General features: G+C 42.6%; 1 protein-coding gene across 7 annotated transcripts in view; it reads right to left on the reverse strand.

The window, feature by feature from the left end:
• TPD52L1 (TPD52 like 1) overlaps positions 1-26,507 on the reverse strand; it is a 92,409-nt gene extending 65,902 nt beyond the window's left edge. For 2 of the 7 annotated variants that reach the window (XM_036108604.2, XM_036108609.2), the window contains exon 1: positions 26,258-26,507. In XM_036108604.2, the coding sequence (XP_035964497.1) occupies positions 26,258-26,276 (19 nt within the window). In that variant the 5' untranslated portion in view covers positions 26,277-26,507. The remainder of the gene's footprint in view (positions 1-26,257) is intronic. The other 5 variants (XM_036108603.2, XM_036108606.2, XM_036108612.2 and 2 more) reach the window with 3 other exon arrangements.
• Positions 26,508-27,611: the final 1,104 nt, after the last annotated feature.

Here is a 27,611-nt window from a genome sequence, read left to right on the forward strand (position 1 = left end):
AGTTTGCCCAACTAGGGTAATTACTTTAAGGAATAGAATTATTTGTTGTTTAGTTTGGTATGGAAATTCTTCTTTTTCTAACTTGAGTATAGAATTTTAAAGTCTAAGTGGCAAAGATAATCCAAGAATGCTTAGGGCAGAGGTGAAATCAACAGAGATGACTTCTATTTATAATAAGATGACCGGCCTTCTCATGACACTTCCAACTGTTGGGTGCAAATCAGTTACCTAAGGCATCTGTCACTGCAGTAAAAAAGTCTATGTCCCCATTTTAAGCTAATTCTCTGAAAGTATCACAATGCTTTGCCTAAGACTTAAAACTACCTTATGAAATCTATCAGAATGTCTTCTGCATAAGCCAGCCTTACTGGCATATACAAAATGAAGCAGAGCTTTCTCTAGGCATGGACTGCTCTGCACTGAGTTAACTGCCTTACCAGCCCAGTGGAAATATTCTGACCATGCAAGGCCATGCATGCAGTTTTGATAAGAATCCCTTGATGAGGTATTTTTTTCAAACTGCAGGTCACTACACCATTTAGTGAGTCACTAAGTCAACTAATGGGCTGTGACCACCATTTTTTTTTAAAGAAACAGAACGGACTAGAATAGACTGAAAATTATTAGGCATGCATATAATAAGGGCAAGTAATGTTTCAGAAATTTTGTTTCAGTTATTTTATACACACACACATACATATACATACACACACACTATATATACACACATACCCCAACGTAACAGAAGGCAATGTAAAATGTATTTGTTATTCTGTATCAAGGTTTGAAAAGTTTGAAAAACATTACTAAGAAGGATATTTAATTCTACTGTTTAATACAATAGCCACATTTTCCCACCCTACTGATATAATTCCCTCTTTCTATCAAGGTAAGGGTGAGAATAAAAAATAATAAAGTGAGGCCACTTTTAGCTGTACTCAGAACACAGCTGTGAAAAGAAAAATCAGCACAGACCACGGAGAAGACAGATCCACTGAAGCATAAAAATGTGCCTTTCCACTTGGATAACAAGTTGATGACACAGATATCTTAACAGAGAGAGGCGCTGTAAAGTTTCCACTGGAGTCACTGGTTTTCTCAGCTACCCTAACTTGTTTCAGAACCTAACCAGCTAGGAAGGCTTTGGCAGAATGTACAATATGGTTGGGTAATTGTGAGATAGCTTATTTGATAGGTGATGCCATAAAACCTGGCCACCTTCTCAACAGAAACTTCCCAGACAAGATCTCTACTAATTATTCTTAAATAGGAAATCTTAACTCTCTCCAACCCCCAGCTAAAACCCTTTGTTCCTCAACACCACAAAAAGCCTTGGTATATGATGAGGAGGTATAAAAATAAAAGTGCACCTAGCAGTTTCTGGATTTCAGATAACACCAGACTTTGTTTATTCTTTGGCAATGTGTGTATGTACGTATGTGTGCCCATGCACATTTATATAATTACACATACACATGCACTTTGTAGCCAATGGTCTGACAAAAATGGCATTGTGTTTATATACTCCTCTGCCTCTTGCTATTCTTTTTTTTTTTTTAAGATTTTATTTATTTATTTGAGAGAGAGAGTGATCTCGAGAGAGAGAGAAAGAAAACACAAGCGGGGAGGGGTAAAGGGAGAGGGAGAAGCAGACTCCCGGCTGAGAGGGGAGCCTGAAGCGGGGCTCAATCCCAGGACCCGGAGATCGTGTGGGCATGTTTTATGACTTTATAAATTGTGCCTCTTTTTAATTTTTTTGTGCTTTCTTTCCAATATAATTATTGTTCTTCATACTTTTATTTTGTTTGTTCTTTGCCCTGTGTATTTTGCCTCATGTATTTATCCCTTTTTTCCCTCAACCCTTAAAAAATATTGCTTGAGTATATTTCTTGTGGCAACTTTCATCCACACTTTTATTGTTAACCCAACAGTCCCTCTCTTCACATAGGCGTATTTAAACCTTTTACTTAAAAAAAAAAAAAAAAGATTTTATTTATTTATTCAAGAGAGAGAGCAAGCACAGAGGGAGAGTGTGAGGGAGAAGCAGGTTCCCTGCCGAGCAGGGAGCCCAACACGGGGCTCGATCCCAGGACCCTGGGATCATGACCTGAGCCGAAGGCAGATGCTTAATGACTGAGCCACCCAGGCGCCCCTAGACCTTTTACTTTTTTTTATTTTTTTATTTTTTTATTGTTATGTTAATCCCCATACATTACATCATTAGTTTTAGATATAGTGTTCCATGATTCATTGTTTGTGCATAACACCCAGTGCTCCATGCAGAACGTGCCCTCCTCAATACCCATCACCAGGCTAACCCATCCTCCCACCCCCCTCCCCTCTAGAACCCTCAGTTTGTTTTTCAGAGTCCATTGTCTCTCATGGTTCTTCTCCCCCTCCGATTTCCCCCCCTTCCTTCTCCCCCTCCTGCTACATTCTTCTTCTTCTTTTTTTCTTTCTTAACATATATTGCATTATTTGTTTCAGAGGTACAGATCTGAGATTCAACAGACCTTTTACTTTTTAATGTTAACAATGGTGTGTTTGATTTTTTCTTATTTTATATTTGCAATTTAGTTTACTTTTTTTGTTTGTTTACTATTTTGCTGGCTTGGTAGCATTCTGTCCATTCCTTTTTTTTTTTCTTGTTAATGTAAAAGTTCTACTACTCTTTTCAATTCTGCAAGTTGTTGCTTCCTCTTCAGAGATACCTGTATTAAAATCATCTGAAAACAAAATGCCTAATACTAGGAATCAGATAAAATCAAATGTTTGCTATCTTACACAAACAAAATGCCAACTATTTCTTCCTTCTGGACATATTATTCCTACATTGTTTCCCCCTCGCTCCTGCGAGACGAGAGCTTTGATTCCCTCTGCACGTGGATATACCTGCCTCTATGGTAAAATCCCAGAAGCTGATGATCTCAGAGCCAGAGGGTCACATGTAACTTCGGTTTGATCAGTCAGAAACTTCCTCAGGAGATTTGTGAGAACAACAAGGAAGAGGCCGCTTTTCAGCCACTTCTGCTATTCCTGAAGCTAAACAGCCTGGGAGTCGCTGGCTTTCTGTGGCTGAGGTCCCAGCGGTCCCCTCTAACTTCACGGAGTGACCCATCCGTTTTACTGGGACAGACGGGAACAGGTGTAGTACGGTTCTGCGGCCAATGGCAGGAGAAGCCGCTCGTGACAAGGCACACCCGACGGCCGTGGCTTCTTCATCCCAACGGCTTCGTCATGGTAGCTGTGGCAGCAGCAACACTGGCCCCAGTTCTGGGAGGAGCTGTAAGAGCTGTTCCTGAAAGTCTAGAGTTTACTACTTCAGCTGTACAAAGACTCTGTGGCCACTTAACATGGCTCCGTAGCAAATTCCTTCCTGTTTAAAATAAATGGATGGCGGCGGGGGGGGGGGGGGGGGGGGGGGAAGGGCGGTGGCGCAGTCGGGCAACTGCCTTCGGCTCAGGTCGTGATCCCGGGGTCCTGGGATCGAGCCCCGCATCGGGCTCCCTGCTCAGCGGGGAGCCTGCTTCTCCCTCTGCCGCTCCCCCTGCTTGTGCGCTCTCTGTCAAATGAATGAATAAAAATCTTTAAAATAAATAAATAAATAAATAGGTTCTGTCTTCTGCCATTGGACCTTGAGTGGTACTTCCTGGATCTTTCTCCCCATACAACTTCCAATTTTTTGCTGCGATCATAATAATTTAGTACTTTTGGTTTTATTTGTTTATTTATTTATTTTTAAAGGTTTTATTTATTTATTTGACAGAGAGAGACACAGTGAGAGCAGGATCACAAGCAGGGGGAGAGGGGGAGGGAGAAGCAGGCTTCCCGCCAAGCAGGCAGCCCGATGAGGGGCTCGATCCCAGGACCCTGAGATCATGACCTGAGCCGAAGGCAGACGCTTAACCACTGAGCCACCCAGGCGCCCCATAGTACTTTTGGTTTTAGACAAAGTTTCCTTTTCAATGTCTCTTCTATGTCAAGAATCCTTACTTAGCACTTACGTTAAACATCACTATCATTATTTGTTTACATTGAACCAACATTTGAGTATCAACCAAGTTGCCAGGGAATGGGCTTTGCAGGAAAAAAAAGACTACTAAGACCTGATCCCTGTCTTACTGTTCTATAGTCACCTTCACCGATTTTATAATTTATAGTATTTTATAAATATTTTCCGATTTTCTTCTCATACAATTCAGTGATATTTTCCTCATGGTTTTTATTAAAAGTACTTCCCTGCAGGTCTTCCAAGTGGAGTCATACAGAGAAATCTCAACAACACCGAGATGTGCTTCTCTGTTCAAGGCTCTTTACAAGCACCCTTCACCTACGCTGCTTTCACATATTTATATCCCGTCATTTCGTACTACAAAAACCTGGCTCCAAGCTCACCCCTCCAAGAGGTTCTCCCACACAGTGACCCAGGCTGCCCAGCCTGAACCTTCTGGATGCTCCAGCGTTCTACACATACCTTTAATGCTACTTTCCAAGTATTCTTTTCACTCCTATTTTTCATTGCTATTTATTGTATAAGGACTGGTTTCTATTGGAAATTCCTCAAAAAAGGGGAATCAGACTTTTTGGCTGTCCTCATAGTTTTCACCATAGTGACTGGCATGAAGTACTCAAAAATAACATACCTTCCATGCTTAATCCCCACAACATATATGTGTGTGTATTCACGTGTGGCATATAAACACAGGCGCGCACACACGGTGATTTCTGAGTCCTTGGTGCACAAGATGCTTAAGCTTTCTTGTCCTCCATCTACTCATCTGTGAGGTAGAGACACAGTCACGTACTGTGGAGCTATGTTCTGGAGAAGATTAAATGGGATCCTGTACGGCAATGCTTCCTCAGCCACTGCCCAGGGCCCCAAGGTGAGGAAACTGTGGGGCTGATGATGTTGGACAGCCAAGCCGGCGCTCCTCACATCCTCACTCCCTCAGCTGTTCTCAGCCAAATTTATTTCATGGTCTTTCCGATGTACTCCAAAAGCAAAGGCAACTTTAAGAAGCAGCCATACCAACACCTGGAATGTCATCACATAGCCAGATGGCAGGTTCCCTCCCTTCCTACCTTCAACCAACTCTCAAAACCACCCCCTCGGGGCGCCTGGGTGGCTCAGTTGGTTGGGCGACTGCCTTCGGCTCAGGTCATGATCCTGGAGTCCCTGGATCGAGTCCCGCATCGGGCTCCCTGCTCGGCAGGGAGCCTGCTTCTCCCTCTGACCCTCCCCCCTCTCATGTGCTCTCTCTCTCATTCTCTCTGTCTCAAATAAATAAATAAAAAAAAAATAAAAAAAATAAAAAATCTTTAAAAAAAAAAACAAAAAAAAAACCACCCCCTCAACAATCTTCTATTACAGAGGGAGCCACTTCTTTTCACTTCACCCTCTAGAAATGCAACTCCTACAACACTTCACTCACGACTTCCAAAAAAGGCAGCTCGTACTTATACGTGGCCAAAAGTGGGCAGAGCACTGTGTGTTTGCTCGGGGCTTACATACTTCCCCCATGCCTTTATGTGCTTTTGATGTTTGCACATCTGCCCTAGAGAAGTCACAGTTGCTGTTTAAATTGGTTTGTAAAACGCCCAGCCAAGTAACACACAAATACTGGCTAAAGAAAGGTGCCTGGAGATGACTCAGCATCTATGCCTACCTACCTTCCTAGGGATGCTGGTCATTATGCTTAAGTGGTTTCTAGAATGTACAGCTGCCGAGGAACACAGTAGTACCTCCTTAAACCCAGTACTGTCCAATGTGGGAAACAAAGGCCAAAAAAAAAAAAAAAAAATTAAATCTCCTTACTACTTATAGCTCACGGACAAGTCCTTGAAACAGAGTGACATTCCTCTAGGAGCTCAGCTGCCTCGATGGTAATACTTTGCTAAGGGCAAGAGGCAATCTTAGCTTAACATTACCCCTACCCCCCAAAGTCCCGTAAGTCTACTTTAACATATAAAAATTCCTTTGGAAAACTTCCTTTATTTCTATCCCCACCCCAAGATGTATGTTGGCAATCATCCCCCAAGCATCTGAGCCACCAATAAACATCTGAAGGGTCTCATGACTAAGCTTTTATTAGACAGTAATAAATGACCTTTTCCTAACAATAGCTAGCCCCCTCAGGGTCCTGGAAATCTTGCTTCCAAAATTCCTTAGAGACTTAACGCTATTCCTAAGCCCCTCCCAACTTGAAAGGATATAATCAGTCACTCCTCACAACCCCAGTGCGGCTCCTTCTGCCCACGGGTCCTGTCCCCGTGCTTTAATAAAACCACCTTTCTGTACCAAAGATGCTTCAAGAATTCCTTCTTGGCTGTTAGCTCTGAAACTCAACATCTTTCCTACATCAGTGTCCTAGAGGCAGCCTTGTCCATAAGAACTGCCCTGAAGGGGTGATCTAGACAAGAGTCACCAGGAGAGGGGCAGTCCAAAGTCAACTTTCCAAATGAAGCCCAAGTGCCCCCCAGAATCTTCCTAATGTCCCAGAGACTCCTGAGACCCTGGAATCAGTAGACTATCCAATACTGACTCCCTGTAGGTCTCTTGGAAAATCCTGGCCTTTGTCAACTTGGGAGAAGAGTCTGTCCTAGTTCATCATATCCCCAGAATCTATACATTGCATAGCACACAGAAGATGTTCACCAAATGTTTGTCAGTAAATAAGTATCATAAAATAGCATATGCTTCTAACTAGGTCTGCCCTCGGTGCTAGTATAAAATACCCAAATTCTATAGTGATTCATAGTCTAATATTTAAATCCCATGATGCTGATTAAGTCTTGGTTTGGTTTCTTCTCCCTCTTTTTTCTGTAGAAACTAGACAGCACGTACATAATAAGGTAAAATAGCTTATTGGCCTCAACACGATCGCTGAATTCCCCAGCTGCCTTAGTTCTTTTGTTGTACCCTGACTGAAATGTTTCTTGAGTCTCTTAGACAGGTGTGTTATTTAGTTCTCTTGATTATTCCTAAGTTTTCCTGAAGAGGTACTTGTATTCTGACCTCTTCGTTCTCCTGAATTTTGGTCTTGGTATCATTATGTCTGCTAATCATTTAGATCATGTATTATCAAGTTTGCTAATTAATTACTACAAATTAATTACTACAGGGTATAAATTAAAAAATTATGACATCATATTCATTACTTGGTTCGCTGCCATCAGATTCTTCACCTTTCTGGATTTTCTTTTTAAATATATATATTTTGGGGGCACCTGGGTGACTCAGTTGGTTAAGCATCTGCCTTCGGCTCCAGTCATGATCCCAGGGTCCTGGGATCAAGTCCTGCATTGGGCTCCCTAATCAGCGGGGAGTCTGCTTCTCCCTCTCCCTCTGTCCCCCATCCTGCTCACGCTCTCTCTCACTCTCAAATAAATAAAATCTTTAAAAAAATTTTTTAAAATAAATATATATATATATTTTTTTTTTATTTTTAAGTAATCTCTATACCCAAAGTGGGGCTTGAACTTATAACCCCAAGATCAAGAGCCTCCTCACACTCCATGGACTGAGCTAGCCAGGCGCCCCTTACCTTTCTAAATCTAAAAGAGAAAAGCCAACTGTAGACTTGAACACAACTTCTAAGATTACTCTAAGCCATCATTTTCCCCTTTTCTGGTTCTAGCCTTGTAATTTGCACAAGAGTAACACCAGCCTCCTTCACACTACCAGAAAGTACCATGAATACTCACAATTAGATGTACCAGAAAGCATTCAGCTAATATAAAGGGCTATGCTAATAGCAAGTCATTTGGCTGTGATTCTGTGGGCCCCCAGAACAGAAGCTTGTAGGATTCTGTTTCTTTATTTAAAAGAACTCTGAGCAAGGAAATACAAAACATTCTTGATACTGAATATATCATTAGAAGGACCAGGAAACAGTGTCTTATATAGATGCTAAACAGTCTCATTTTGTGTTTTCAATTGTAAGTGGAATTATCCAGAATGTGGTAATTAACACTCTCCTTTATGTTCTCTGATCAAGAAACATCTGACTGGTTATAGCCATACATTATATAAATATATATATATATAGTTTAGTTACTGAAAAATTATGTACCACATTTAATTTGCAAATTCTAATGTGTCAGTAATTTCAGGACCTTCAAAGTTAAAGTAAAATTTTACTCAATTAAAAAAAGTTATAAACCATGCTTGGCACTAACTGTATCCAATTAACCACAGCAGGTGGTAGGTAATTGTGGAAAAACACTTATTGCAGATTGCAAATAAATCTGTCTTTTGAAAATGTAATAGTACAAGACTGCCTTTCTTTTCCCCTTCCTTCCCTCCTTTCTCCCTTTTCTCCCTAAAGGAGTCAAACTGGCTTACAACATTATATATGATGAACTAACAATTACATACAAATAAAATAGGGGAGTTGTACAGTGGTTATTTTAAAACACAGAGGTTAAATTGAGCTGTTTGATGATGCTCAAAGACTGAGTATAACAGTCACCCACATGATAGAGCACAAACTGAGGAAGAGTAATACCCAGAGCTGTGGGTTCAAGGTGAGGAAAAAGTGGGGTCAGGTTGGTATCAGAGTTTTGTCCAGTGGTGGATTCAAGTGCACTCACACTCCAGATAGAAGGTGACTTTGCTTATTGAAATGGCTTTCAAACATCCTCCCTTAACCAGACGGTCCATAAGATGCTGCTCCCCAGAGCACCACAGCCCTGTTAAAACCATTTCCAAGTATTAGAGTGTTTAGATAACAGTATCATGCTTGAGAGCAGAAAAGACTCACTTTAAGTAAGAGCTGCCTTTTCAGCATTTCTGTCCATAAAAAGATCACGGGTATTCAGAGTGGGTAAATTGAAGGAATAGGAAAAAAAAAAAAAAAAAAAAAGAACTTAGTATCCTAGAGTGAAAAGAAGGAATGGAAGATCATTCTGCTGTCTTGAAGCTTTATCCTATGAAAAAGAACTTGTGCCTTAAATATAGGGGCAATGAAATTATCAGCACTGTAAAAACAAAACAGTAGTATAATTCTCATTGTAAATAATGAAACAGAAAGAGAAAAAAGAAATACAAAGAGAAAGGACAGGAATAGAAATCGAAATGGGAAAAGGACGATCTGCTTGTAAAATACTTTGAATGATTTTTCAAGTATTCAACTACTAATATGAAGGAAAACTAGCATTCCTATAGTGTTAGTTGACCAAGCGCTTTGAGGCCTGCTTGGGGAGCGGGGGGTTTTGGGGGGGGGTGTTACTATAATTTCGATTCACACTGAGGGAGTCCAGTCTCTGAACAGCTGTCTGCAACCGGGAGGCAGAAGGGGACAACCCCAGGTCTCTGGGCTGTGCTGTCCTGCCTTAAACAGCACGCAGTGAGGGCGGGCTTGGGTAGCTCTATAGTGCACCGTGATAAAGGAGAACGAAAGACAGCTGACACAGTGTTTTGCTCTGGAATGTCACTGTCTCCTGGAGAGCTCAAATTGATCAGGAAAGTGACTGAGGAAGTTGCGTCCAACCTACAGGACAAAACCACGAGGGGTGCCTGGAATTCAGTCAGACATGTCTGTGAAGTGGCCTGAAGAGTATGAAGGAATTACATCAACCGTCTCTACAGTTGGGTGGAAAGTCACCTTTCTGTTTTGTAAGAACCAAAAAAAAAAAAAAAAATGCAAAATCCAATCAAGTGATGTGGGGGCTGCAGGTTTCCCTTGAGAAGACATGGAATTATGGACACGGCAATTATATTTCAGCGATTATTCACCAGGGTCACCAGTGGGAGGCCCGGCAATGCCACAACACCAATTGTTGGCCTTTGTACAAACAACCTCAAGAGTACTCAGAAAGCCACCCCTCTCTGCTGGGAAGGAAACTCAGTTAACCCTAGTGTCTTTGCACAGAGTATCAATCCCAGAGAATAATCTACAACCACCACTCCACTCACCCCTCATTTCACAGCCCCCCTTTCCCAATTTATTGTTTTCCTTAGCATTTACCAACTTCCAGTATATCTTTCATTAATTTGTGTTGTCTATTCTTTGCCTCTTCCCAGGAATGTGAACTTCCTGAGAGCAGAAATTTTCATTTTGTTTGCTCATGTTTTCCTGGAGCCTAGTACAATGCCTAGTACACAGATAGTTTAAGTGATTATTGAATGAAGCAATGAATGGATTTAAAAAAAATGAATAAAACCAAAACCAAGAACTAGTGTTTTTGTAAAAGGCATCTGAATATTTGGTATTTTATATTGTATTTGAAAGAATTTGGTCTATTGAGAGACTATCTGGCTTATAATTACAATTTTAAATGTTTGATTAGGTAACTGATTTAATGTGACTTTTAAGTGGAAATTCAGCTAAGTTCGTAAGTAATATTGGAATATTTAAGAGAATTCTAGATTTACTGTATTTATATATTTGATTTTTAGATTTATAAGGTTTAAGTATTCAGGAAGGCTAGTCAATTAGAAAACTGAAGTACTTATATATGAAATTGAGTGTATCAACTAAATCTGTGTACCAGTTACAAAGTTCCTTTAAAAGTCTTTATTAACATTTCCTAATTTTACCAATAGAATAAGATTTGCAAGCTGTACTTAGGTTTTCTGAATCTGACTTTAATGAATAAAATGTTAACTTTTAAATTTTAAACTTTTAATTTTAAATTTAAATTTTAAATTTTTAAATTAAAAATAAACTTTCAAAAGAGTCTTTTCAACAGGACAGAGAGACAAATCACCACAGTGTGCTGCAGAAGGTGAAAGGCTGCATATGTGTACAGAGAGAATCACAGAAAACCCAAGTCCTTGTTCTGGTGCCCTCACTTATAAGAAACTAGCCTAGGTCAATCCCCTCATCTCTTGGAGTGATTTCATCCACAACATGAGATTGCATGAAAGTCCCTGGAATTCTAAATTATGACACTGTTCCTTAAGGACATAAGACAGATTCAAAATGCTGCAGGGGTTGAGAAGAGGGGGGATTCGTTGCATGGGGAAAATCAGGAGTTCACCAGTGGAGAGGGATGTGACAAGTCAAAATGAGGGGAAACAGCATTCGAGGCACATGAAACCACATGAGCAAACGCTCTCGCATGGGAAAATGGAAAGTGGGGAGTCAGTGGAAAATGTCCAGTGGTGAGCCAGCCAACAAGTCTGGTCAAGAGAGCACTCCACCACGCCACCAATGTGTTGAAGAATCTGTCTCACAGCTCAAAAGGCTAACGTATTAGTAGCAGCCTTTACCACATCTGCCAGGATATAAGAAACAGTTTACTAACACATTGATAGTATTTACATAGGACCTAAACAAACAATTAGTTATCAAAATTATTTTATCCATTTTATTAAGATTAGATTTTACAAGAAGGATGTTTTTAAATTACTCGGTAATTTCTTGGCACCTTATTTAAAAATGAGCTACATTACTTCATTAGCCTAAGATGAATGATGACTCAAATATTCATCTTACAGAATCCATCTTCAATTCTATGAAACTGAAAGAATACCCACATAACCTGGAATTTCTGTAAAAATTCTCGACAAAGCTAAAAATACTCTCCACTGAAAGGTCAGTAAAATTTGGAGATGAATGGATTCATATTCATCAATATTTCAAACCCTAGCAGGCTATCAGCGAGGTCTTGGGGGAAGGAAATAAGCGTTTTTCAAGTTTCATTCAGTAACTACTTGCAGCCTGCATGTTTTTAAGCAACACAAGAATAAAGACATATTTTCTCCTAAATCTTTATAAATTAGCTAAGCAAAACAGGCCACATGTACATTATAAAAGAAAATGTCACCAAATTATTGTAGCTTCTATCTCTATAAAGGAGACTTTCATCTGTCCAGTTAAAATAATTTGAACAGGCGTTGCTGACCCAAGATTTTCAAATTGCATTGAAAATCAGCTGCTCAGGCAAACCACTCCCAATGGGATTGGGTTGAAGCTCTGCTCCTCATCCCTCTTCCACCTTGTTGGAACCCCCACACCAGGACAACCAGGAAAACATGGGCACCCAAGCACACGGTCCATCTGCACATCTCACACTGAGAGTCTCAGTATTTGCTCCATATTTGTTCAGTGGAGATTAGAGAAACAGAATACCCATTTCTTTGTATTATACATCAGGTATCCAGTGACCTTTCTTTTGAGCTGTCCCACAACAAAACTATTCCCACAGAAAATCTGAATAAGCAATGCAGAATTTACTAACTGAATTTACTAATTTACTAAATTTACTAATTTACTAACAGAATTTACTAATATCACAGGGCAAACTAGGAGGGGATTTATAACTTTTCCTGGGCCGACATCATTAGAAGCATCTCTCTTTTTTTTTTTTTAAGATTTTATTTATTTATTTGACAGAGAGAGACACAGCGAGAGAAGGAACACAATCAGGGGGAGAGGGAGAAGCAGACTCCCCGCTGAGCAGGGAGCCCGATGTGGGGCTCGATCCCAGGACCCTGGGATCATGACCTGAGCCGAAGGCAGACGCTTAACGACTGAGCCACTCAGGCGCCCCTAGAAGCATCTCTTGTTCTAAGTTTCTCCCCCTCAGCCCTCAGGCATCTCCTTCTCTCACATTCTTTCTTTTTTTGTCCCTCCAGGACTCAGTTTCTGTGTGCCCTTTCCACTCCACGTCCCCTAGCTCCCCCTGACTCTCTCCAGATCCCCCTCAGTCCCCTTTTCTTAAGACGAGGAACTTAATTCTGTCCCAGCTTCTGTGTTTATGTTGACATAGCCCAACTCCTAAGTTTAATGATCATCTCCAGGATTTTAACATCAGGAATGACACTGAACGACAGTGGAGCCGTACTGAGAGCTCTTACAATCACCCCAGCGCTTCTTCAATTTGGGAAGCTTTTATGAGAAGTTATAATACAATTTTTAAAAAAATATTAATTTCTTACAAAAGTTGAAATGTTCACACACACACACACACCCCCAATTACACTCTGGAGGGTCATATATGACGTATCTACTCAACATCATTCATTCATCGTTTCCCCATAAGTATTTACATAGCGTTATCCATGAATGAGTCATTTTCTAGACACTGGTGATATGGCCATAAAGAACAGCTGAAGTCCCTGACCACAAGGAGCTTAATGCTCATTGGGAGAAAAAGAAAATAATTATGCATAAAATAAAATGCCACAGTGCTACAAAGAAAAATAAGGCAGAGTAAAGGAGATAGTGATGGATCATGTTTTTAAGTGTAATATGTGTGTATGTCTATATATATATACACATATATACTAAAAGTTTTCATTTGTGCCTTTTTTTTAACATTTAAAGTGGCAAGAGCAGAAATCTACAGTTGTCATTAGAAGCTTTTCAGAATATGGAGAAATCTCAAACAGGCTGCTAAGCAACAGACACCAGGATTTTCAGCCTTGCCATCCAGAACACACACCTATTTTCATGGTTTTGCATTCCTTCAGCACAGCTGCGCGGAAATAACCTCAAAGCTACGAGAGACCAGAAACAAGATCTGCTAACCGAACAGATAGATTATCTCTGCGGCATGTTCCCCAAAGATTTATTAAATTATTATGAGAGAAGCCATGGGAACATAAATAAAAAATTTAACCTGTTCATCCTCAGAATGTGTCCAAACAATAAATGTTGCTTTGTAGGTCTGCTATGCACATCATTAAGCTTTCATCCAAGTAAATAAAGAAGGACTAAAAGAGCAACCATTTAAAATATTTACGCTCTTTCAGTGCATTCTAGTAGGTACAATTTATGCTTCAGAAGACAACTTTGCACATGGGCCAGATGTCCAAAATTCTATCAACTTATCTATTTATTTCTATCTTCAACCGACTCATCTTTCCTTAGCTCCAGCAAGCTATTTTTAACTTTGTGGTAGGTGGTATACAAAATCCAAAGAATTTTCCGATAAAAGAATGCATTAAAGGTAGTAGCTCAACACCTAACTGCTATAACAAAAATAGCGCAGTAGGCTCACAGAGGAAGGACTGTGGTTCATTCACCTGTTTCCCTACCCCCTGGCCCAGCACAGAGGGTGCGTGATGCATATTCCAGGAGGAATTAATAAATGAATCTCACCTTGTCATACCAGTACCCAAGTGCGGTCACAAGCACCTCACACGCATTGTCTCAGTTGTCACAAAGCCCGCAGGACGGCCGTCACTTTCCCACTTTGTAGATGAGCTAGTTAACTGAGATGTGAGTAAGATGAAGATCACGTAGCTAAGAAGGGACTGAAATGGGACATGAATCAAAATCTTCGTGACTACATCCATGCTTGCCACCACCAGGCTAGAGTCCCTTTATAGGACAGAACCTTTCTTTTCCTTTCATCTAGTTTATTCCTCTTGGCTTCCCCCCACAGGACCACAGTCTCTCCTCAGCCTGAGGAAATAGTGAGTATATAGTCATTGACTAAATGCGAAGGACCAGCCTCTGGAGTAAAATTTTAGGAACTGCATTTGAAAATAAAAATACCTAACCTGACTGCAAACTTTCCATATTAAAATGGGAGCAAACTTGCTTCAAGGAACAGCAGCTTAATACATGGCTACTTATTTCATCAACTCACAAGAAGAGTCTTCCCTCCAGTACCCTAAAACGGTCTTATTAAAGTAACATCATCAAGGGAGTACCATCCCATCACGTCTGTCATATTCTATTGGTTAGAAGCAAGTCACAGGTCCTGTCGGAAATCTGGGGGAGGGATTATATAAAGGTGTGAGTACCAGAAGTCAGAAATATCTGGGGTCATCTGAGGGTCTGTCCACCACAAGCACCAGCAGGGGCTTTACACACATGCATGTGGATGACCTCGTCCAGTGAGTTAACAACAGAACTGGAAATGAGGCGTGTGCATCAGAATCATCTGGATGGTATGCTAAAACACAGATGTCCTGCCCCCAAGTTTCTAATTTAGTAGGTCTAGGGTAGGAGATTGCATTTCTTACAAGTTCCCAGGTAAAGCTGATGGTGCTGGTTAAGGGATCACACTTCAAGAACCTATAGACTAGCGTGTCCAAGCCACTTCCACTGCCACCTCCCAAAGCAGCCAGCTCTCAGTCCTTTAGGATTAGGAATGTACATACTGGCAGCACGGTCTGCCCATGGAAGGCGCATGCAAGCCTGGTGACACACAGAGGGCTTTTGGGGCAGACAATTCTAGAGTCCCAGATACTTAGAGCATGGTCTAGAAGATGAGGAACACGATCTAGGTGGGCCTATAGACATTCTCAACAAGGCTCAGACAGACAAAGTTAAAAAGACACCCTCTAAAATTAATGGCTCAGGACAGGGGTCAAGAATCGTGAAGGGTCAGACTTTAGCCTACTTGCAAGCTACCAAATTAGCCTGTCAGCTTCACAGATCTTGGCAGAAGACACAAGATGCCTGGATCACAGAAAAAAAGACAATTATAGCAATAGCAATAGCCATAGTAACATCATTGCATCAGTTCCTTGAGCCCTAATTCCAAAAGGGTGACATGATGAGGGTCAGATATTGCCTGTTTACACAGTAGGGTGTGTTTCAGGAAAGTAACACTCAGATTAGGAAGCCCTGATTTCATAAGGTGGCTGCTAGCAAATCTACCTGACACCTGGTCCAGAGGGAGACTTGATCTTTATTATCCTGGACAGTAAATCAATCTGCCCCAAGGGAGAGTCTCTCCTTTCCAAGGCCCCTGTTATGCCAAACATCCCTGAAAAGACAGTGCAAAGAAAAGTAGCTGTTAATGCCTTTGCTCAGAGGACCAGTTGTGCAGAAACTTGAGAAACCTATGGAGAATTGTCTCCTGACAACAGGGGTCCAGTTGCCAGGCCTCAGGGTAACCCTGACTGGCAAGAAGATGAGGACATAAGCCAGCAAGGTATCTGAGGAAGAGTTTTTGAGGCAGAGGGATCAGTAAATTAAAAGGCGCTGAAGACCAACCAAAGGGAATTAACCAGCAGGGTGTTGGGACACAGGGTCAGGGAAGTTACAGCGGAGGAAGGGGAATATAGATCACAAAGCATCCTTCCTTTCGGCTGGTGTAAGGACTCTGCGCTTTATTCTGAGTGAAATGAGGAGTTACTGCAGGGTTTTGAAGGGAGGCGTGGCATGGGACCAAATGTTTTGAGAGGATCGCTCTGGTTACCATGTTGGGAATGGATTGAAGATAGGCCAGGGCCAAAACAGGGAGACCAGCTAGAAAACTCATGCAGAAACCAGGTGAGAGATGGTGATGGCCTGGGCCAAGGCCCTATCAACAGAAGGGTGGGAAGTTGTTGGACTGGAGGTATATTTTGGAAGTAAGACTGGAGATGGGGTATGGTAGGGTAAACCCACCCAAGACAAAAACCTCTCAGGCTTTGGGCTTCTGCATTTGAAATGGACTTGCCATTAACTGACAAGGGGATAAGTTGGGGAGAACTAGCGATATTTGGGGAGGAAGGAGATCAGAAGTTCAATGTTAGTCATGTTAAGTCGAGATACTTATATCAGACATTCATGCAGACGTATCAAGTGGGTATTCTGAAGTTGAGGGGAATTTGAAATTCGGGAGCTGTTAGTGTCTGGATGGAATTTTAAAAGCACGAGTCCTGAGTAGCTCACAAGAGAAGGAGTGCAGATAGAAAGCAAAGGAGCTTGAGACAGGGCTTGTGAAGAAAGAGGAGGAAAAAAGAGGCCGATGCCCTGGAAACCAAGAGAACAAAGCGCTTCAAGAAGTAGTGAGCATCTATGTAAGTGGTGCTGGTAGGTCAACCAAGATGAGGACTGAGAACTGATCACTGGATTTTTTTTTTTAAGAGGGAGAGCTAATTGGGGCACCTGGTGGCTCGGTCTGTTGAGCGACTCTTGGTTTCAGCTCAGGTCGTGATCTTAGGGTTGTGGGATCGAGCCCTGCTTCTGGCTCCAGGATCTTTCCCCTCCACCTCCCTCCCTCTGGTTCTTCCCCTGCTCACACTGGCACATGCATGTGTGCGTGCTTCGCTCTCTTTCTCTCTCAAAGAAATAAATAAATCTTTAAAAAAAAAAGATAAATCGTAAATAATTTTAAAAAAAAGAGGGAGAGGGCGCCTGGGTGGCTCAGTTGGTTAAGCGACTGCCTTCGGCTCAGGTCATGATCCTGGAGTCTCCGGATCGAGTCCCGCATCGGGCTCCCTGCTCAGCAGGGAGTCTGCTTCTCCCTCTGACCCTCCCCCCTCTCATGTGCTCTCTCTCGCTCTCTCATTCTCTCTCTCAAATAAATAAATAAAATCTTTAAAAAAAAAAAAAAAAAAAGAGGGAGAGCAAATTATCTCTTTCCTCAAATCAACTGGAACCCAAATTCAAAGCTATTTTGGGACCATTATGCCTCCGCCAAATATAACAGGTCCCATTACATTAATCTAAAATATTTATTTTCCCTCAGCCTTGGAAAAGGGCTAAGTAGAACAGACAAAACTCTGAGAAGGACAGAGGCCAGCTCCACAGAGTCAGGCACAGGGCATCACTGGAGAGTAGAGGGCACTGAGCCCCTCAGGAATCAAACAGAACACCGGCACCACGTTCTTTCTTTTCCAGAGCTCAGATCTCCACAGGAAGGTAGTTGTTGTACCTGGATATGTTGTAAATTCCTGGCTCTTTGCAAACAAGCATATTTAACTGTAAGTTCACAAAATGTGGGATGAAGCCAAATAGAAATGGGTTTTCACCCTTGTTAAAAAGATGACAGGCCCAAATGAAGTCGCTTTTGTTAGTCCCACCTCAGCAAATCAAGACTTAATACCTAACCTAACTGCAGTCTCAGCCTCTTCCAGCGATGTAACCTTTAACCAGTGAGGCTGGGGTCAGAGGTCAGCGCTAGTGGGGAAATCCACCTGATGGACCTCTTCTGATCCCCACAGATGGGGAAGGTGACCTTGCCTGAAACGATGCACTCTTTGCTAGAAATTTCCTTTTTCTTTCACATCCCCTTCTGTCTATAAAAGCCTGCTTGCTAGCTGGGACACTGCCCAATTCACGTATTGTTGAAAACAGCCAATCCGGTCTTCAAATTTACTCAGCTGAATTTTGTTTTTATAATAGCCTCCATTAGCAAAGGTCATCAAAAGTTGCATCTGTATCTAATTGTAAGATATGGGATAATGACGTGGAGAACAAAGGCAAAAACAAAAAAAATTAAATTTTCTTACAACTTACAGCCCATTGAGAAGTACTTGAGACAGGAACAGTGACCTTCCTCCCCAAACTCAAGTGCCTCGATGTTAATACCTTGCTGGAGGCAAAAGACAACCTTAGCTTGACATTAGCCAGACGTCCAAGATCCCGGAAGTCGTCTTTAGCATATGAAAATCCTTTTGGAAACTTCCTTTATCTCCATTCCCTCCCTCCACAAGATATAAGTTAGCAATCACCTTCCAAGCATATGGTCCACTGACATACATCTGAAGGGTCTCACGAGCACAAGTTTACTAGACAGTAGTAAATGACCCCTCAAGGTTCTGGAAACCTTGCTTCCAAATTCCTTAGAGACTTACACTATCCCTAAGCCAACTTGAAAGTATATAATCAATCACTCCTCACAACCCCAGTGTGGCTCCTTCTGCCCACAGGTCCTGTCCCCGTGCTTTAATAAAAACCACCTTTTTTTGCAATGAAGATGTCCCAAGAATTCTTTCTTAACCATTAGCTCCCAGACCCCAACATTTCACATCAATAGCAGGATATAAAAGGGTAGAGCTAGATACCACTGATCGACTATTTGCTCCGAACTCGTTAATGAAGGAAGGAGCAACCCCATAACCTAACTGTTGAGGAGAACAAAGGCAAGAGAAATGTAGCGAAAATTAAATTTCCTTACAACTTGCAGCCCCCTGATAAACACGGGAGACGGGCTGAGTGTGACATTCCTCACGGAACTCAGGGCTGCCTGAATGTTGATGTTTCACTAGGGACTAAAAGCAACCTTATCTTGACAGTAGCCAGACCTCCCGGATCCTAGGGATCCTAGAACTCTTCTTTAACGTGCAGACATCCCTTTAGAGACGTCGGTGATCTCCACCCGCCCCCCAAACTTTAAATTATATAATCAGTCACTCCTCACAATCCCAGTGCAGCTCCTTCTGCTGACATCCTGTCCCCGTACTAGAATAAAAGCACCTTTTTGCACCATAAGACGCCTCAAGAATTCTTTCTTGACATTGTGCTCAAGGACCCTGCATCAAGAACCAAAAGGAATTTAAGTGGGGGAGGGGAGGGGCAATACTGTGAACTCCAACAGTTTTCAAATGCATATCTGAACCTCTCTCCAGATGTATTTTCCATCTGTTTACTGTTACCCAATCCACCTTGCTTTTTTTTTTTTTTTCTATACAGTACTTGCTTTTTAAATGTATTAGACTGTTTATCAGTAAATACAAGGCCTTCCTCTCTGGCAATGCCAATGCAATTTCCGGCCAGAGGAGCCAAGCTCTTCTCCAAAGTACAAAAGGATCTGTCAAGTGCCCGTGAGCGGCCCTGCCAGGAAGTAACCACCTTCCTTCTGGCTAGTGGATACTCCCCTCACATCTTCTGGGCATGCAGATTTCTCAAAATAGCAGGATCACATTTCAAAAAAATTTCTGAATGTGTGTTCTTATTTCCACACATTCTCAAAACTGTCGCGGTGGAAAAAATGCAAGTCCTAATTCTCCCAACATGCTTCCTTCTTTCAGGGACGGCGTCCTGGAGAGCAGGCTCTGGGGACCTGTGGAGTGAGCATCTCATAAATGACTGGAACCCCGCCTGGCACACAGTAGGCCCACAATAAAGAGGTATTTTCCTTGCCGGTAATGCGCTTCTTGGACTGGGGAAAACGCGAGGAAGCGATGAGTAATCGCTTGGGAAGAAGCCTCCCAATCTTTTGAAACAAACTTTGCAGGAACCATGGATATGTTGAAACTCCCAGGTGGGGCCCTGGGGTATCAAAAATGGAATAACGGGGGCCAAAGACTGCACTTTCCTCCTGGCCTGCCCTAACTCTTTTAAGTAAGGGAACCCATCTTTCCATGATGCCTTCATGTACAAATGAATCCATCTTGGAAGCCAAAATGTTGGAAAATACAGACAATTTTCTTTGTAGCTCTCATTATTGCTACTTTCAGCTCATTCGTGTGCGGGGGGAGGGGGAGGGATCAGAGAAAAAACAAATATCTGACAGCTCGAGACTCGGAAATCAAGAGATTTGAAGAGATCCCCTCACCCAAGCTTTTTCTTTTGAATGAATCTGCTCCGCTTCTAGGATCCTTCACGAGGAGCTTGCTAGTGATCGACAAAAGAAATGTCTAATTATAAGAAAAATGCATTTTGCAATTTTCAAGGGGTTGGAGGATTCTGTATTTTAGATACACATCAGGAAAGTGTAATCTGTAAGGTACAAATAACCATAGGTAAGTTTGGAGATGAGGCGTAACGCACACATACATTTTCAGTGCATGATACATTATCTGGCTAAGCGCAAATAGCAAAGTGCCAGATTTTTGTCTTTTGAAAAGGAAGCAATATGTTGGTGACAAAAGGGTATTCTTGAAGATCTGTGGTTGTATTTTGGGAATTTCGTCTCCTCTGCATCAAAATGCAACACTTACAAAAGACTCACGCTGTGAGAAACTATTTAAAATTTATCTTTCCTTGAGGACCCAAAGCTTTCTTTTAGCCAACTCAAATTCATTTAAAATGTTCTGCTGCCTTCCCTGGTGCATTAAGGATGATTCTTAATTTAATACAGATATTTTAAATAAATTGCACTGCATTTCTTAAATATCCAATGGAAGGTAAAATGACAGGCTTGAAAATTTACAGTTTGGGATCATCCTTTTTGTGTTCTTCACTGCATCCTACCTCAGTAAACTGAAGAGGTGGCTTCACGGCGTTGGGGACAATTCAGACCTGCAATAATAGTGAACACGTGCATTATATGGAGAGCAAACCAGGGGGATGGCTGAGGCTGATGCCCTCTTTTTTGCCATTTTAGACCAAACATTTAACATGGAAATTGCTACAGTAGCTTAAGGACAAATCCACTGACTATTCATCTTTTCCACTAGGTATCTTGTTAAAGTAGGTATTGTGCTAATATGCTTGGGAGACAGCTAAATAAATAAAACATATTCACGTTAACAAGTAATTATAATACTCAGGAGACTAAAGATCTTTCCTTTTCGGGTACTCCTTGAGATTAGTCCTTTCAGCCAGCATCCTACTTTCCGGAAACAAGCGTGCATATCCTCATGTCTCTTATTTATTCTACAGTCCTGAGATTACGGATATGAATGAACACCAAGCGGAGTAACATATTTGAACCATTCCACATTTGAACTGGCTTATCTTTGCAGTTAGTAATAAAATTCTATACTGGTTCTAAGTATCACATGGCTTGTTGTGACTTACTGAATTCATCTTGAAAACAGAACTAAAACAACACATTGTTGACATAAGAGCACACTACCACCCCACCCTACCTCACCCCACCCCCGCCCCCAGCTTGCCATATTATGGGGCTTATTCTTGCAGACCTCAAGAATTCTGGTCATATTCTTTCAGACCTAGACCCTGCCCATATGTGGGATGGACAGTGGGATTAAGGCCTGCCCTTTTAAAACCCCCTTGACCGTATGAATGTAAAGCAAAATCTATGATTTGTAACTCTGCACACTGACTGCTTATGCATACCAATTTAAGGAGATGGTACAGAACAGTAATTAAAATCCCAATGTACAAAGTCAAACTTTCGGATTTCAAATCTGGGCTCTAACACATCCAAGCTGTATGAGTTGGAGAAAGTTGGGTAACTACTATCTTTCAGTGTCCTCATTTGTAAAATGAAAATAACATTACCTTCCTCAGGATTTCATTTTAGTTATTAAATAACACAATTCTGTAGTGTATAACATGGCATCTGGCATTAAAAAAAAAAATCACTAAAATATTATTGTTATTGTCACCCTCAATGTGAATTAGTTCTAATCGGCACTCTAGTATTCAAAAACTCCCATTGGGATGGAAATATGTAATCTCCTCAGTTCTGTGTGCATTACCCACGGAGATGGCTCTTCTTAGCTATCCTCCCTGGAAAGATGACTCATGTCAAATTCATCTTCGTCTTCTGCTGGCATATGCTGTCCTGCACATGACTGTGGGGCTAGTGTAGGGGTGAAGTGGTGAGGCTCAGACTCTGGACTGAAGCAGACCTGCAGTTAAATTCTTCCTCCCCCACTTAATTTTTCTGATCTTTAGTTTCCGTGTCTACAAAATGAGTTAAAAATAATGGTATCTGGGCGCCTGGGTGGCTCAGTCGGTTAAGCATTTGCCTTCGGCTCAGGTCACGATCCCAGGGTCCTGGGATCAAGCCCCACATTGGGCTCCCTGCTCAGGGGGGAGTCTGCTTCTCCCTCTCCCTCTGCCCCTCCTCCCTGCATGTGCACGCATGCAAGTGTGCTCTCTCTCTCTCTCTCTCTCCCTCCCTCTCTCTCTCAAATAAATAAATAAAACCTTAAAAAAAAAGTAATGGTATCTATCCCATAGTGTTACTACAAGAATTCAATAAGATAATGCATGCAAAGTTCTTGGTATATGCCACTAAAAGCAAGAACCAGTATTTATATAGTATTTATCATGTGCTGGGAACTGTTTTAAAGCATTTTGCATGTATTAACTCCTTAAATCCTCAATACAATCCTACGATATAGGTACTATTATTATTCTCACTTTATGTATGGGAACATCAAGGCCCAGAGGGATCAAGTAACTTGTCCAGGGTCATATTAATGGTAAGTGAGAATGACAGAATTAAAATTCAGGCAGTTTGCTTGGATTCTGGAATCTTAACCATATCCCCTGTTGCGTCTCAGTAGTAAGTGCTTATCGGGTATTTGCTATTACTACAGTAATCAATAAATACTTGTTGAAATATTTAGCAAATCAATATTTGCCGAAGCACTGATTTATTATTTACTGCATCTCACTAAGTACCAAATCTTGTCACAGGCCACAAAAATGGACTCTCTTGCTTACAGGTTTTTTGAAGCAACTTCTCAGATTCTGCCTACCCAAAGTATTAAGAAAATAAGTATATTAGGGCAGACAATTTGAAATAGGTTCCAATATACTATAATATCTATCATTTATATGATTAGATTTTATGAGTATTTTAATTAAAATAACAGTATAAGATTTGCGCAAAGGACTATCTTTAATTATGGATACAATACTACCTATTTTAAAACTTTGGGGGGAAATAAAACTACAGGAGGTAGCTTTGAAGGCAGTAAGAACACTCTTAAAAATTTTTTAAAAATCATAAATTAAAATATGTAACACCTACCTCCCATAGTTTGAGGTTTATGATTATAGTCCCTGAAATATACAAAACAAATCTTTTCCTTGAGTAATCTGATCCCTACAACATAAGAGACTTAACCTGTGCTATTTGGCATGGAGAAGAGGGATTATTTTATTGTTTTCTTTGTAAACAAAGTATTACAAAGCAAAACTGTCTTCCATGAAATATTAAGAAAAAGGATATAACTGTATTCAGTTTTCTACGGCTTCATTCCTTGCCTCATTTTCTGTTCTGATCCTTGTTTATTTTCATTCACCTGTTTCTAATTTACATTATCTTGCTGTGTTTTTTAAACATGTATAAATTGCCATAAATTCTTCCTGGAACAAGATGGGTGTAAATAAATGTCCTGTGAACAAAGTATAGTTATAATGGAAGTTACACATGACATTTTCGTTTTAATGGATTTGGAAACAGGTAAGATTAATCTGACATTTATAACTTCACATCATTTACAGATCTCTGAGAATCCTCCTGAGTAGACTGTCTGAATTTAAAAAACAGTTACTGCAGTAGGCCGAATAATGACCCCCAAAGGTAGCAGGTCCCAATCCTTGGGACCGTAAATGTTACTTTATATGGGAAAGGGGTCTTTGCAGATGTGATTATTTAAGGATCTTGGGATATGGAGATTATCCTGGATTATTCAGACGAGCTCTAAATGAAACCACAAGCATTCTTATAAAAGACAGAGAGAGATCTGATAGACAGAGAAGGCAACGTGACCCCCAAGGCAGAGACTGCAGTGATGTGGACAAGGAATGCCGGCAGCCACAAGAAGCTGGGAGAGGCAAGGAATCAGTTAATTCTTAGAGCCTCCAGAGGAGCAAAGCCCTGCTGACTGTTCAATTGTGGTCCAGTGACAGTGCTTTTGGGCTTGCAGCCTTCAGAACTATAAGGATAAATTTCTGTTGTAAAAGTATAATGTTAGAGTCATCCTTGATACCATCATCCTACATACCCATTCCAAAGTTAGCTGATTTTTTTTCCTAAGTAGTTCTTAAATCTGTTCATTTCTCTCCTCCCGGCTGACCGTCACCCTAGTCCAAATCTTCCAAAGACAACTTCACTTGCCCTTTAAGGTGGGCTCCCCACCCACTCAGATTCCACCCACTCATGAAGGGGAGGGAAGAGTGGCAAAAGGGGTAGGGGGACATAAATGGGGACTTCAGTTTTCTTTTTCCTCCAAAAGCGGCAGGCCTTGAATGGGACCAGCACTCACTGCGTGCGCTCTGCTACTCACCCTCTACTTGATGTTACAAGGAATTCACATGCTCTGCCCGTTTCCTCTCTGGAGAATGGGAATGAGAACACTACCTCATGGGACTGTTGTGAAGAAGTGAGTCAACAAGTGGAAAGCACAAACAGAAACACAGTAAACAATCTTCACTATTTTGATTATCACCTACTAGGCCAGACTTTCAGGCTCTCACTGGAGCTATGTGGCCCTCTTTTAGATCACTAACACAGCTGCGATTTTACACTTCATTTATCAGTAACTATCAAATTACTGTCTGTTACTTCCTCTACTATAAATGTCATGAAGCCAAAATCAAGTCTGTGCTTGCTCCCCCTAGCACAGTACTTGGCAAAAGGAAAGCACTGGAATATCTGTTAAGTAAATCTCGCAAGTAAAGCAAACCAGTGACACTGACGGTTCCGACCTATAGTTTAGCTGTCTTCAGAATTCAGATGAGTCTTACTCTCCGATGTCAATGAATAACCAATTACTTGGGAAGCTTTCAAATATACCCATGCCCACGCCCTCGAGATTCCACTTTGATTGATCTGGGATCGGTCAGTATTTAACACTGCAAATAATTCTAATCTGCAAGGCAGGTTGGAAAGCTCCAGTGTTGTTCCCACCTGCTTCAGGTCAGGAGTGAAGGCTGCCTTTGAATCTGATCCACAACCCCCACCCTTGGTTGAATTCTCCTTTCCTAATTAGATAATGGGGAATAAAAAACACTGGAAGCAGCAGCTTTATGGGCAGGATCTTGGCTGATGGAACACACCAGGATGGTTCCTACTGTTCACACAACTGTAATCCTGGCAGCAAACCTGTTGGGTGGCTTCAGCCCAGGCCCAAGCACCCACCAAGTCGCTCTCATTCAGGAAAGGGTCTTGAACCTCTTCTTACCTTTATTTTTTTATTTTTTTTATTTTTTAAATGGGCACAGTTCCATACGGACTCCCTACCCCTGGTCCGAGTGTGACCCCAAGACACGAGGCTGCCCTTGGTGACGCCGCCGCCACGGGCTCCTACAGCAGGCGACCCCGGTAGCGGGGAGCGAGGCGGCCAGAACGCGGCCGGGGACCCTGCGCGCCCGGCCCGGGGGAGGCAGAGGTCTCTCCCTGCCCTGGGAAACCGGGACACACGCGTCTATCGCTGGAGATCCCCGGGCGGGTAACGCTCTCCTGCCTCGGAAGGCAAGTCCCGGCTCCGCAAGCCCCTGGCCCAGCCGGGGGCCCCGGGTCTCCGCGGAGCCACCACCCCCGCGCGCGCCGCCCAGCCCGAACTTGGGACCGGACGCCAGCCCACTGCTCAGGCCTTGAGGAGCCGCGTTCCCTCCCTGTTCCCCCAAGGGCCAGGGGAACGCCTCGCGGATTCCGGACCCAGCACAACAGGTCCTCCGGACACCCGCGAGGTTGGGAAAGCGCGCGGGGGGTGGGGGGGGTCTGGCTGGGAAAAGAAGTCGAGCGTTCTGTGGGCGCATTTCCAGCGGAGGGACCTCCCCACTTAGCATCTTCACTGGCCCCAGCCACACAGCAAATCCTGAGTTTGGGGAGCAGGGATTATCCCGCAGGCGCGGGTAGGAGCGGAGTTGCGGCCGTGTGCAGATGGCACCCATCCGCTCCGTCCGAGAGCAAAGTTACGCGGTGCCGGGAAAGCGCCTCTCTCCGCGCCAGGACGCGACCCTCAGGGCGACGGGCGACCACTCACCTTGCGCCTGCGCCTCCATGGTGGCCGACTTCGGACTCCGCACGGCGGGGCTCCCAGGCGCTTCCAGAGAAGCAGGCGGCGGTGCCCGAGCTCGGGACGCAGCTGGCCCCGCCGCCCGCGTCCGCCCTCCCCCTGCGCACTTGTCGCGAGCGCTGCGTGGAAGGGGTGGGGGGCCGGGGGCCGCCTGCACCGCCGCTGTGGTTAGCTCCGCGGCGTCCAGTGCACCTGGCCCGCACCACGCGGGGAAGGAGCCCGCCGCTGGGCGCCACCTGCCGGCCGCTCTGCGCATGGCGCCGGGGGCGCCCACTCGGGGCTCCGGGCGCCTGCTCGGGCCCTACAAGCGCCTGACCCAGCCGAAGCGGGCCCTCCAGCGCGGGGGCCCAGGGCAAATCCCCAGGGAGAGAGGACGGAGGGTGGATTTACAATACTGAACCCTAGCTCCCGGTGGAAATACGGAGTTTGGATCCTGTGATCCCCTGCCCTCAACATTTTTGTCAAATGATCAATGTATAACCTTGTTTTATGTGGGTTTCTGTTTAAAGATACCTTATTTATGTATTGTTGACTCATGAACTTTGAGCTCAGGGCCATCATCATTAGAGCTGACACCTGAGTGAAACCTAGTAAGCTTATTTAACTGAACAACATTTCATGGGAACCATTTTAAATAGCAAAATCAGCCCCCTCCCCCCAAAAGCACAAAAATGGTGTATCTGTAGTCTGTGAAAAGGGCACTTGTTTACCGTCTGAGAGCTGAAACAAGGTAGAGCTTAGCCTTGTCTGACCTCAGCTGGAAAGGCATGCCGCCTGCCCGCCCAAGTTTTTCGGGGCTCTGCCCAAGTCTGGAATGACCGCGAAAGCCCTGCATTGATTTTGCTGTCACAAACAAATTTTAATAATGAGGCAAATTCACAGATATGGAGTCCTCAAATAATAAGCATCAACTGTGGGTATATTTTCTAATTTGGAACCCATAAGCCATTCCTGTAAGCTGATGAAGCAGTCACATTTTCAGAGAAAAGACTAGAAACTGACAGTTTTGTTCCAAGCCTGGCTTGGCAGGGTGACTAGAAAGCATAGCAGAGAAGAAAAATCAGCTCATGTCTCACCTTTTCAGATCTTTAGCCCTTACACATCTCTTTCTCTTCACATCTACACATTCTCCATCTGTAAAATGAGAGATAGTATTTATTTACATTTGCTCTTGAATGGTTTGTTATTATTTTTTTCAGGTTTTTTTTTTTCTCCTTAAAATAGATGTTAAAGTCTGTCAGGGTCAAGTATGTGTCCTTTATCAACCACCCCCCCCCATTTCTTGCCAAAAAGCCTTATACAAATTCATAGCTCAAAAAAG

The sequence above is a fragment of the Halichoerus grypus genome, chromosome 9 (genome assembly GCF_964656455.1).
Source record: "Halichoerus grypus chromosome 9, mHalGry1.hap1.1, whole genome shotgun sequence".
Classification (NCBI taxonomy): domain Eukaryota; kingdom Metazoa; phylum Chordata; class Mammalia; order Carnivora; family Phocidae; genus Halichoerus; species Halichoerus grypus.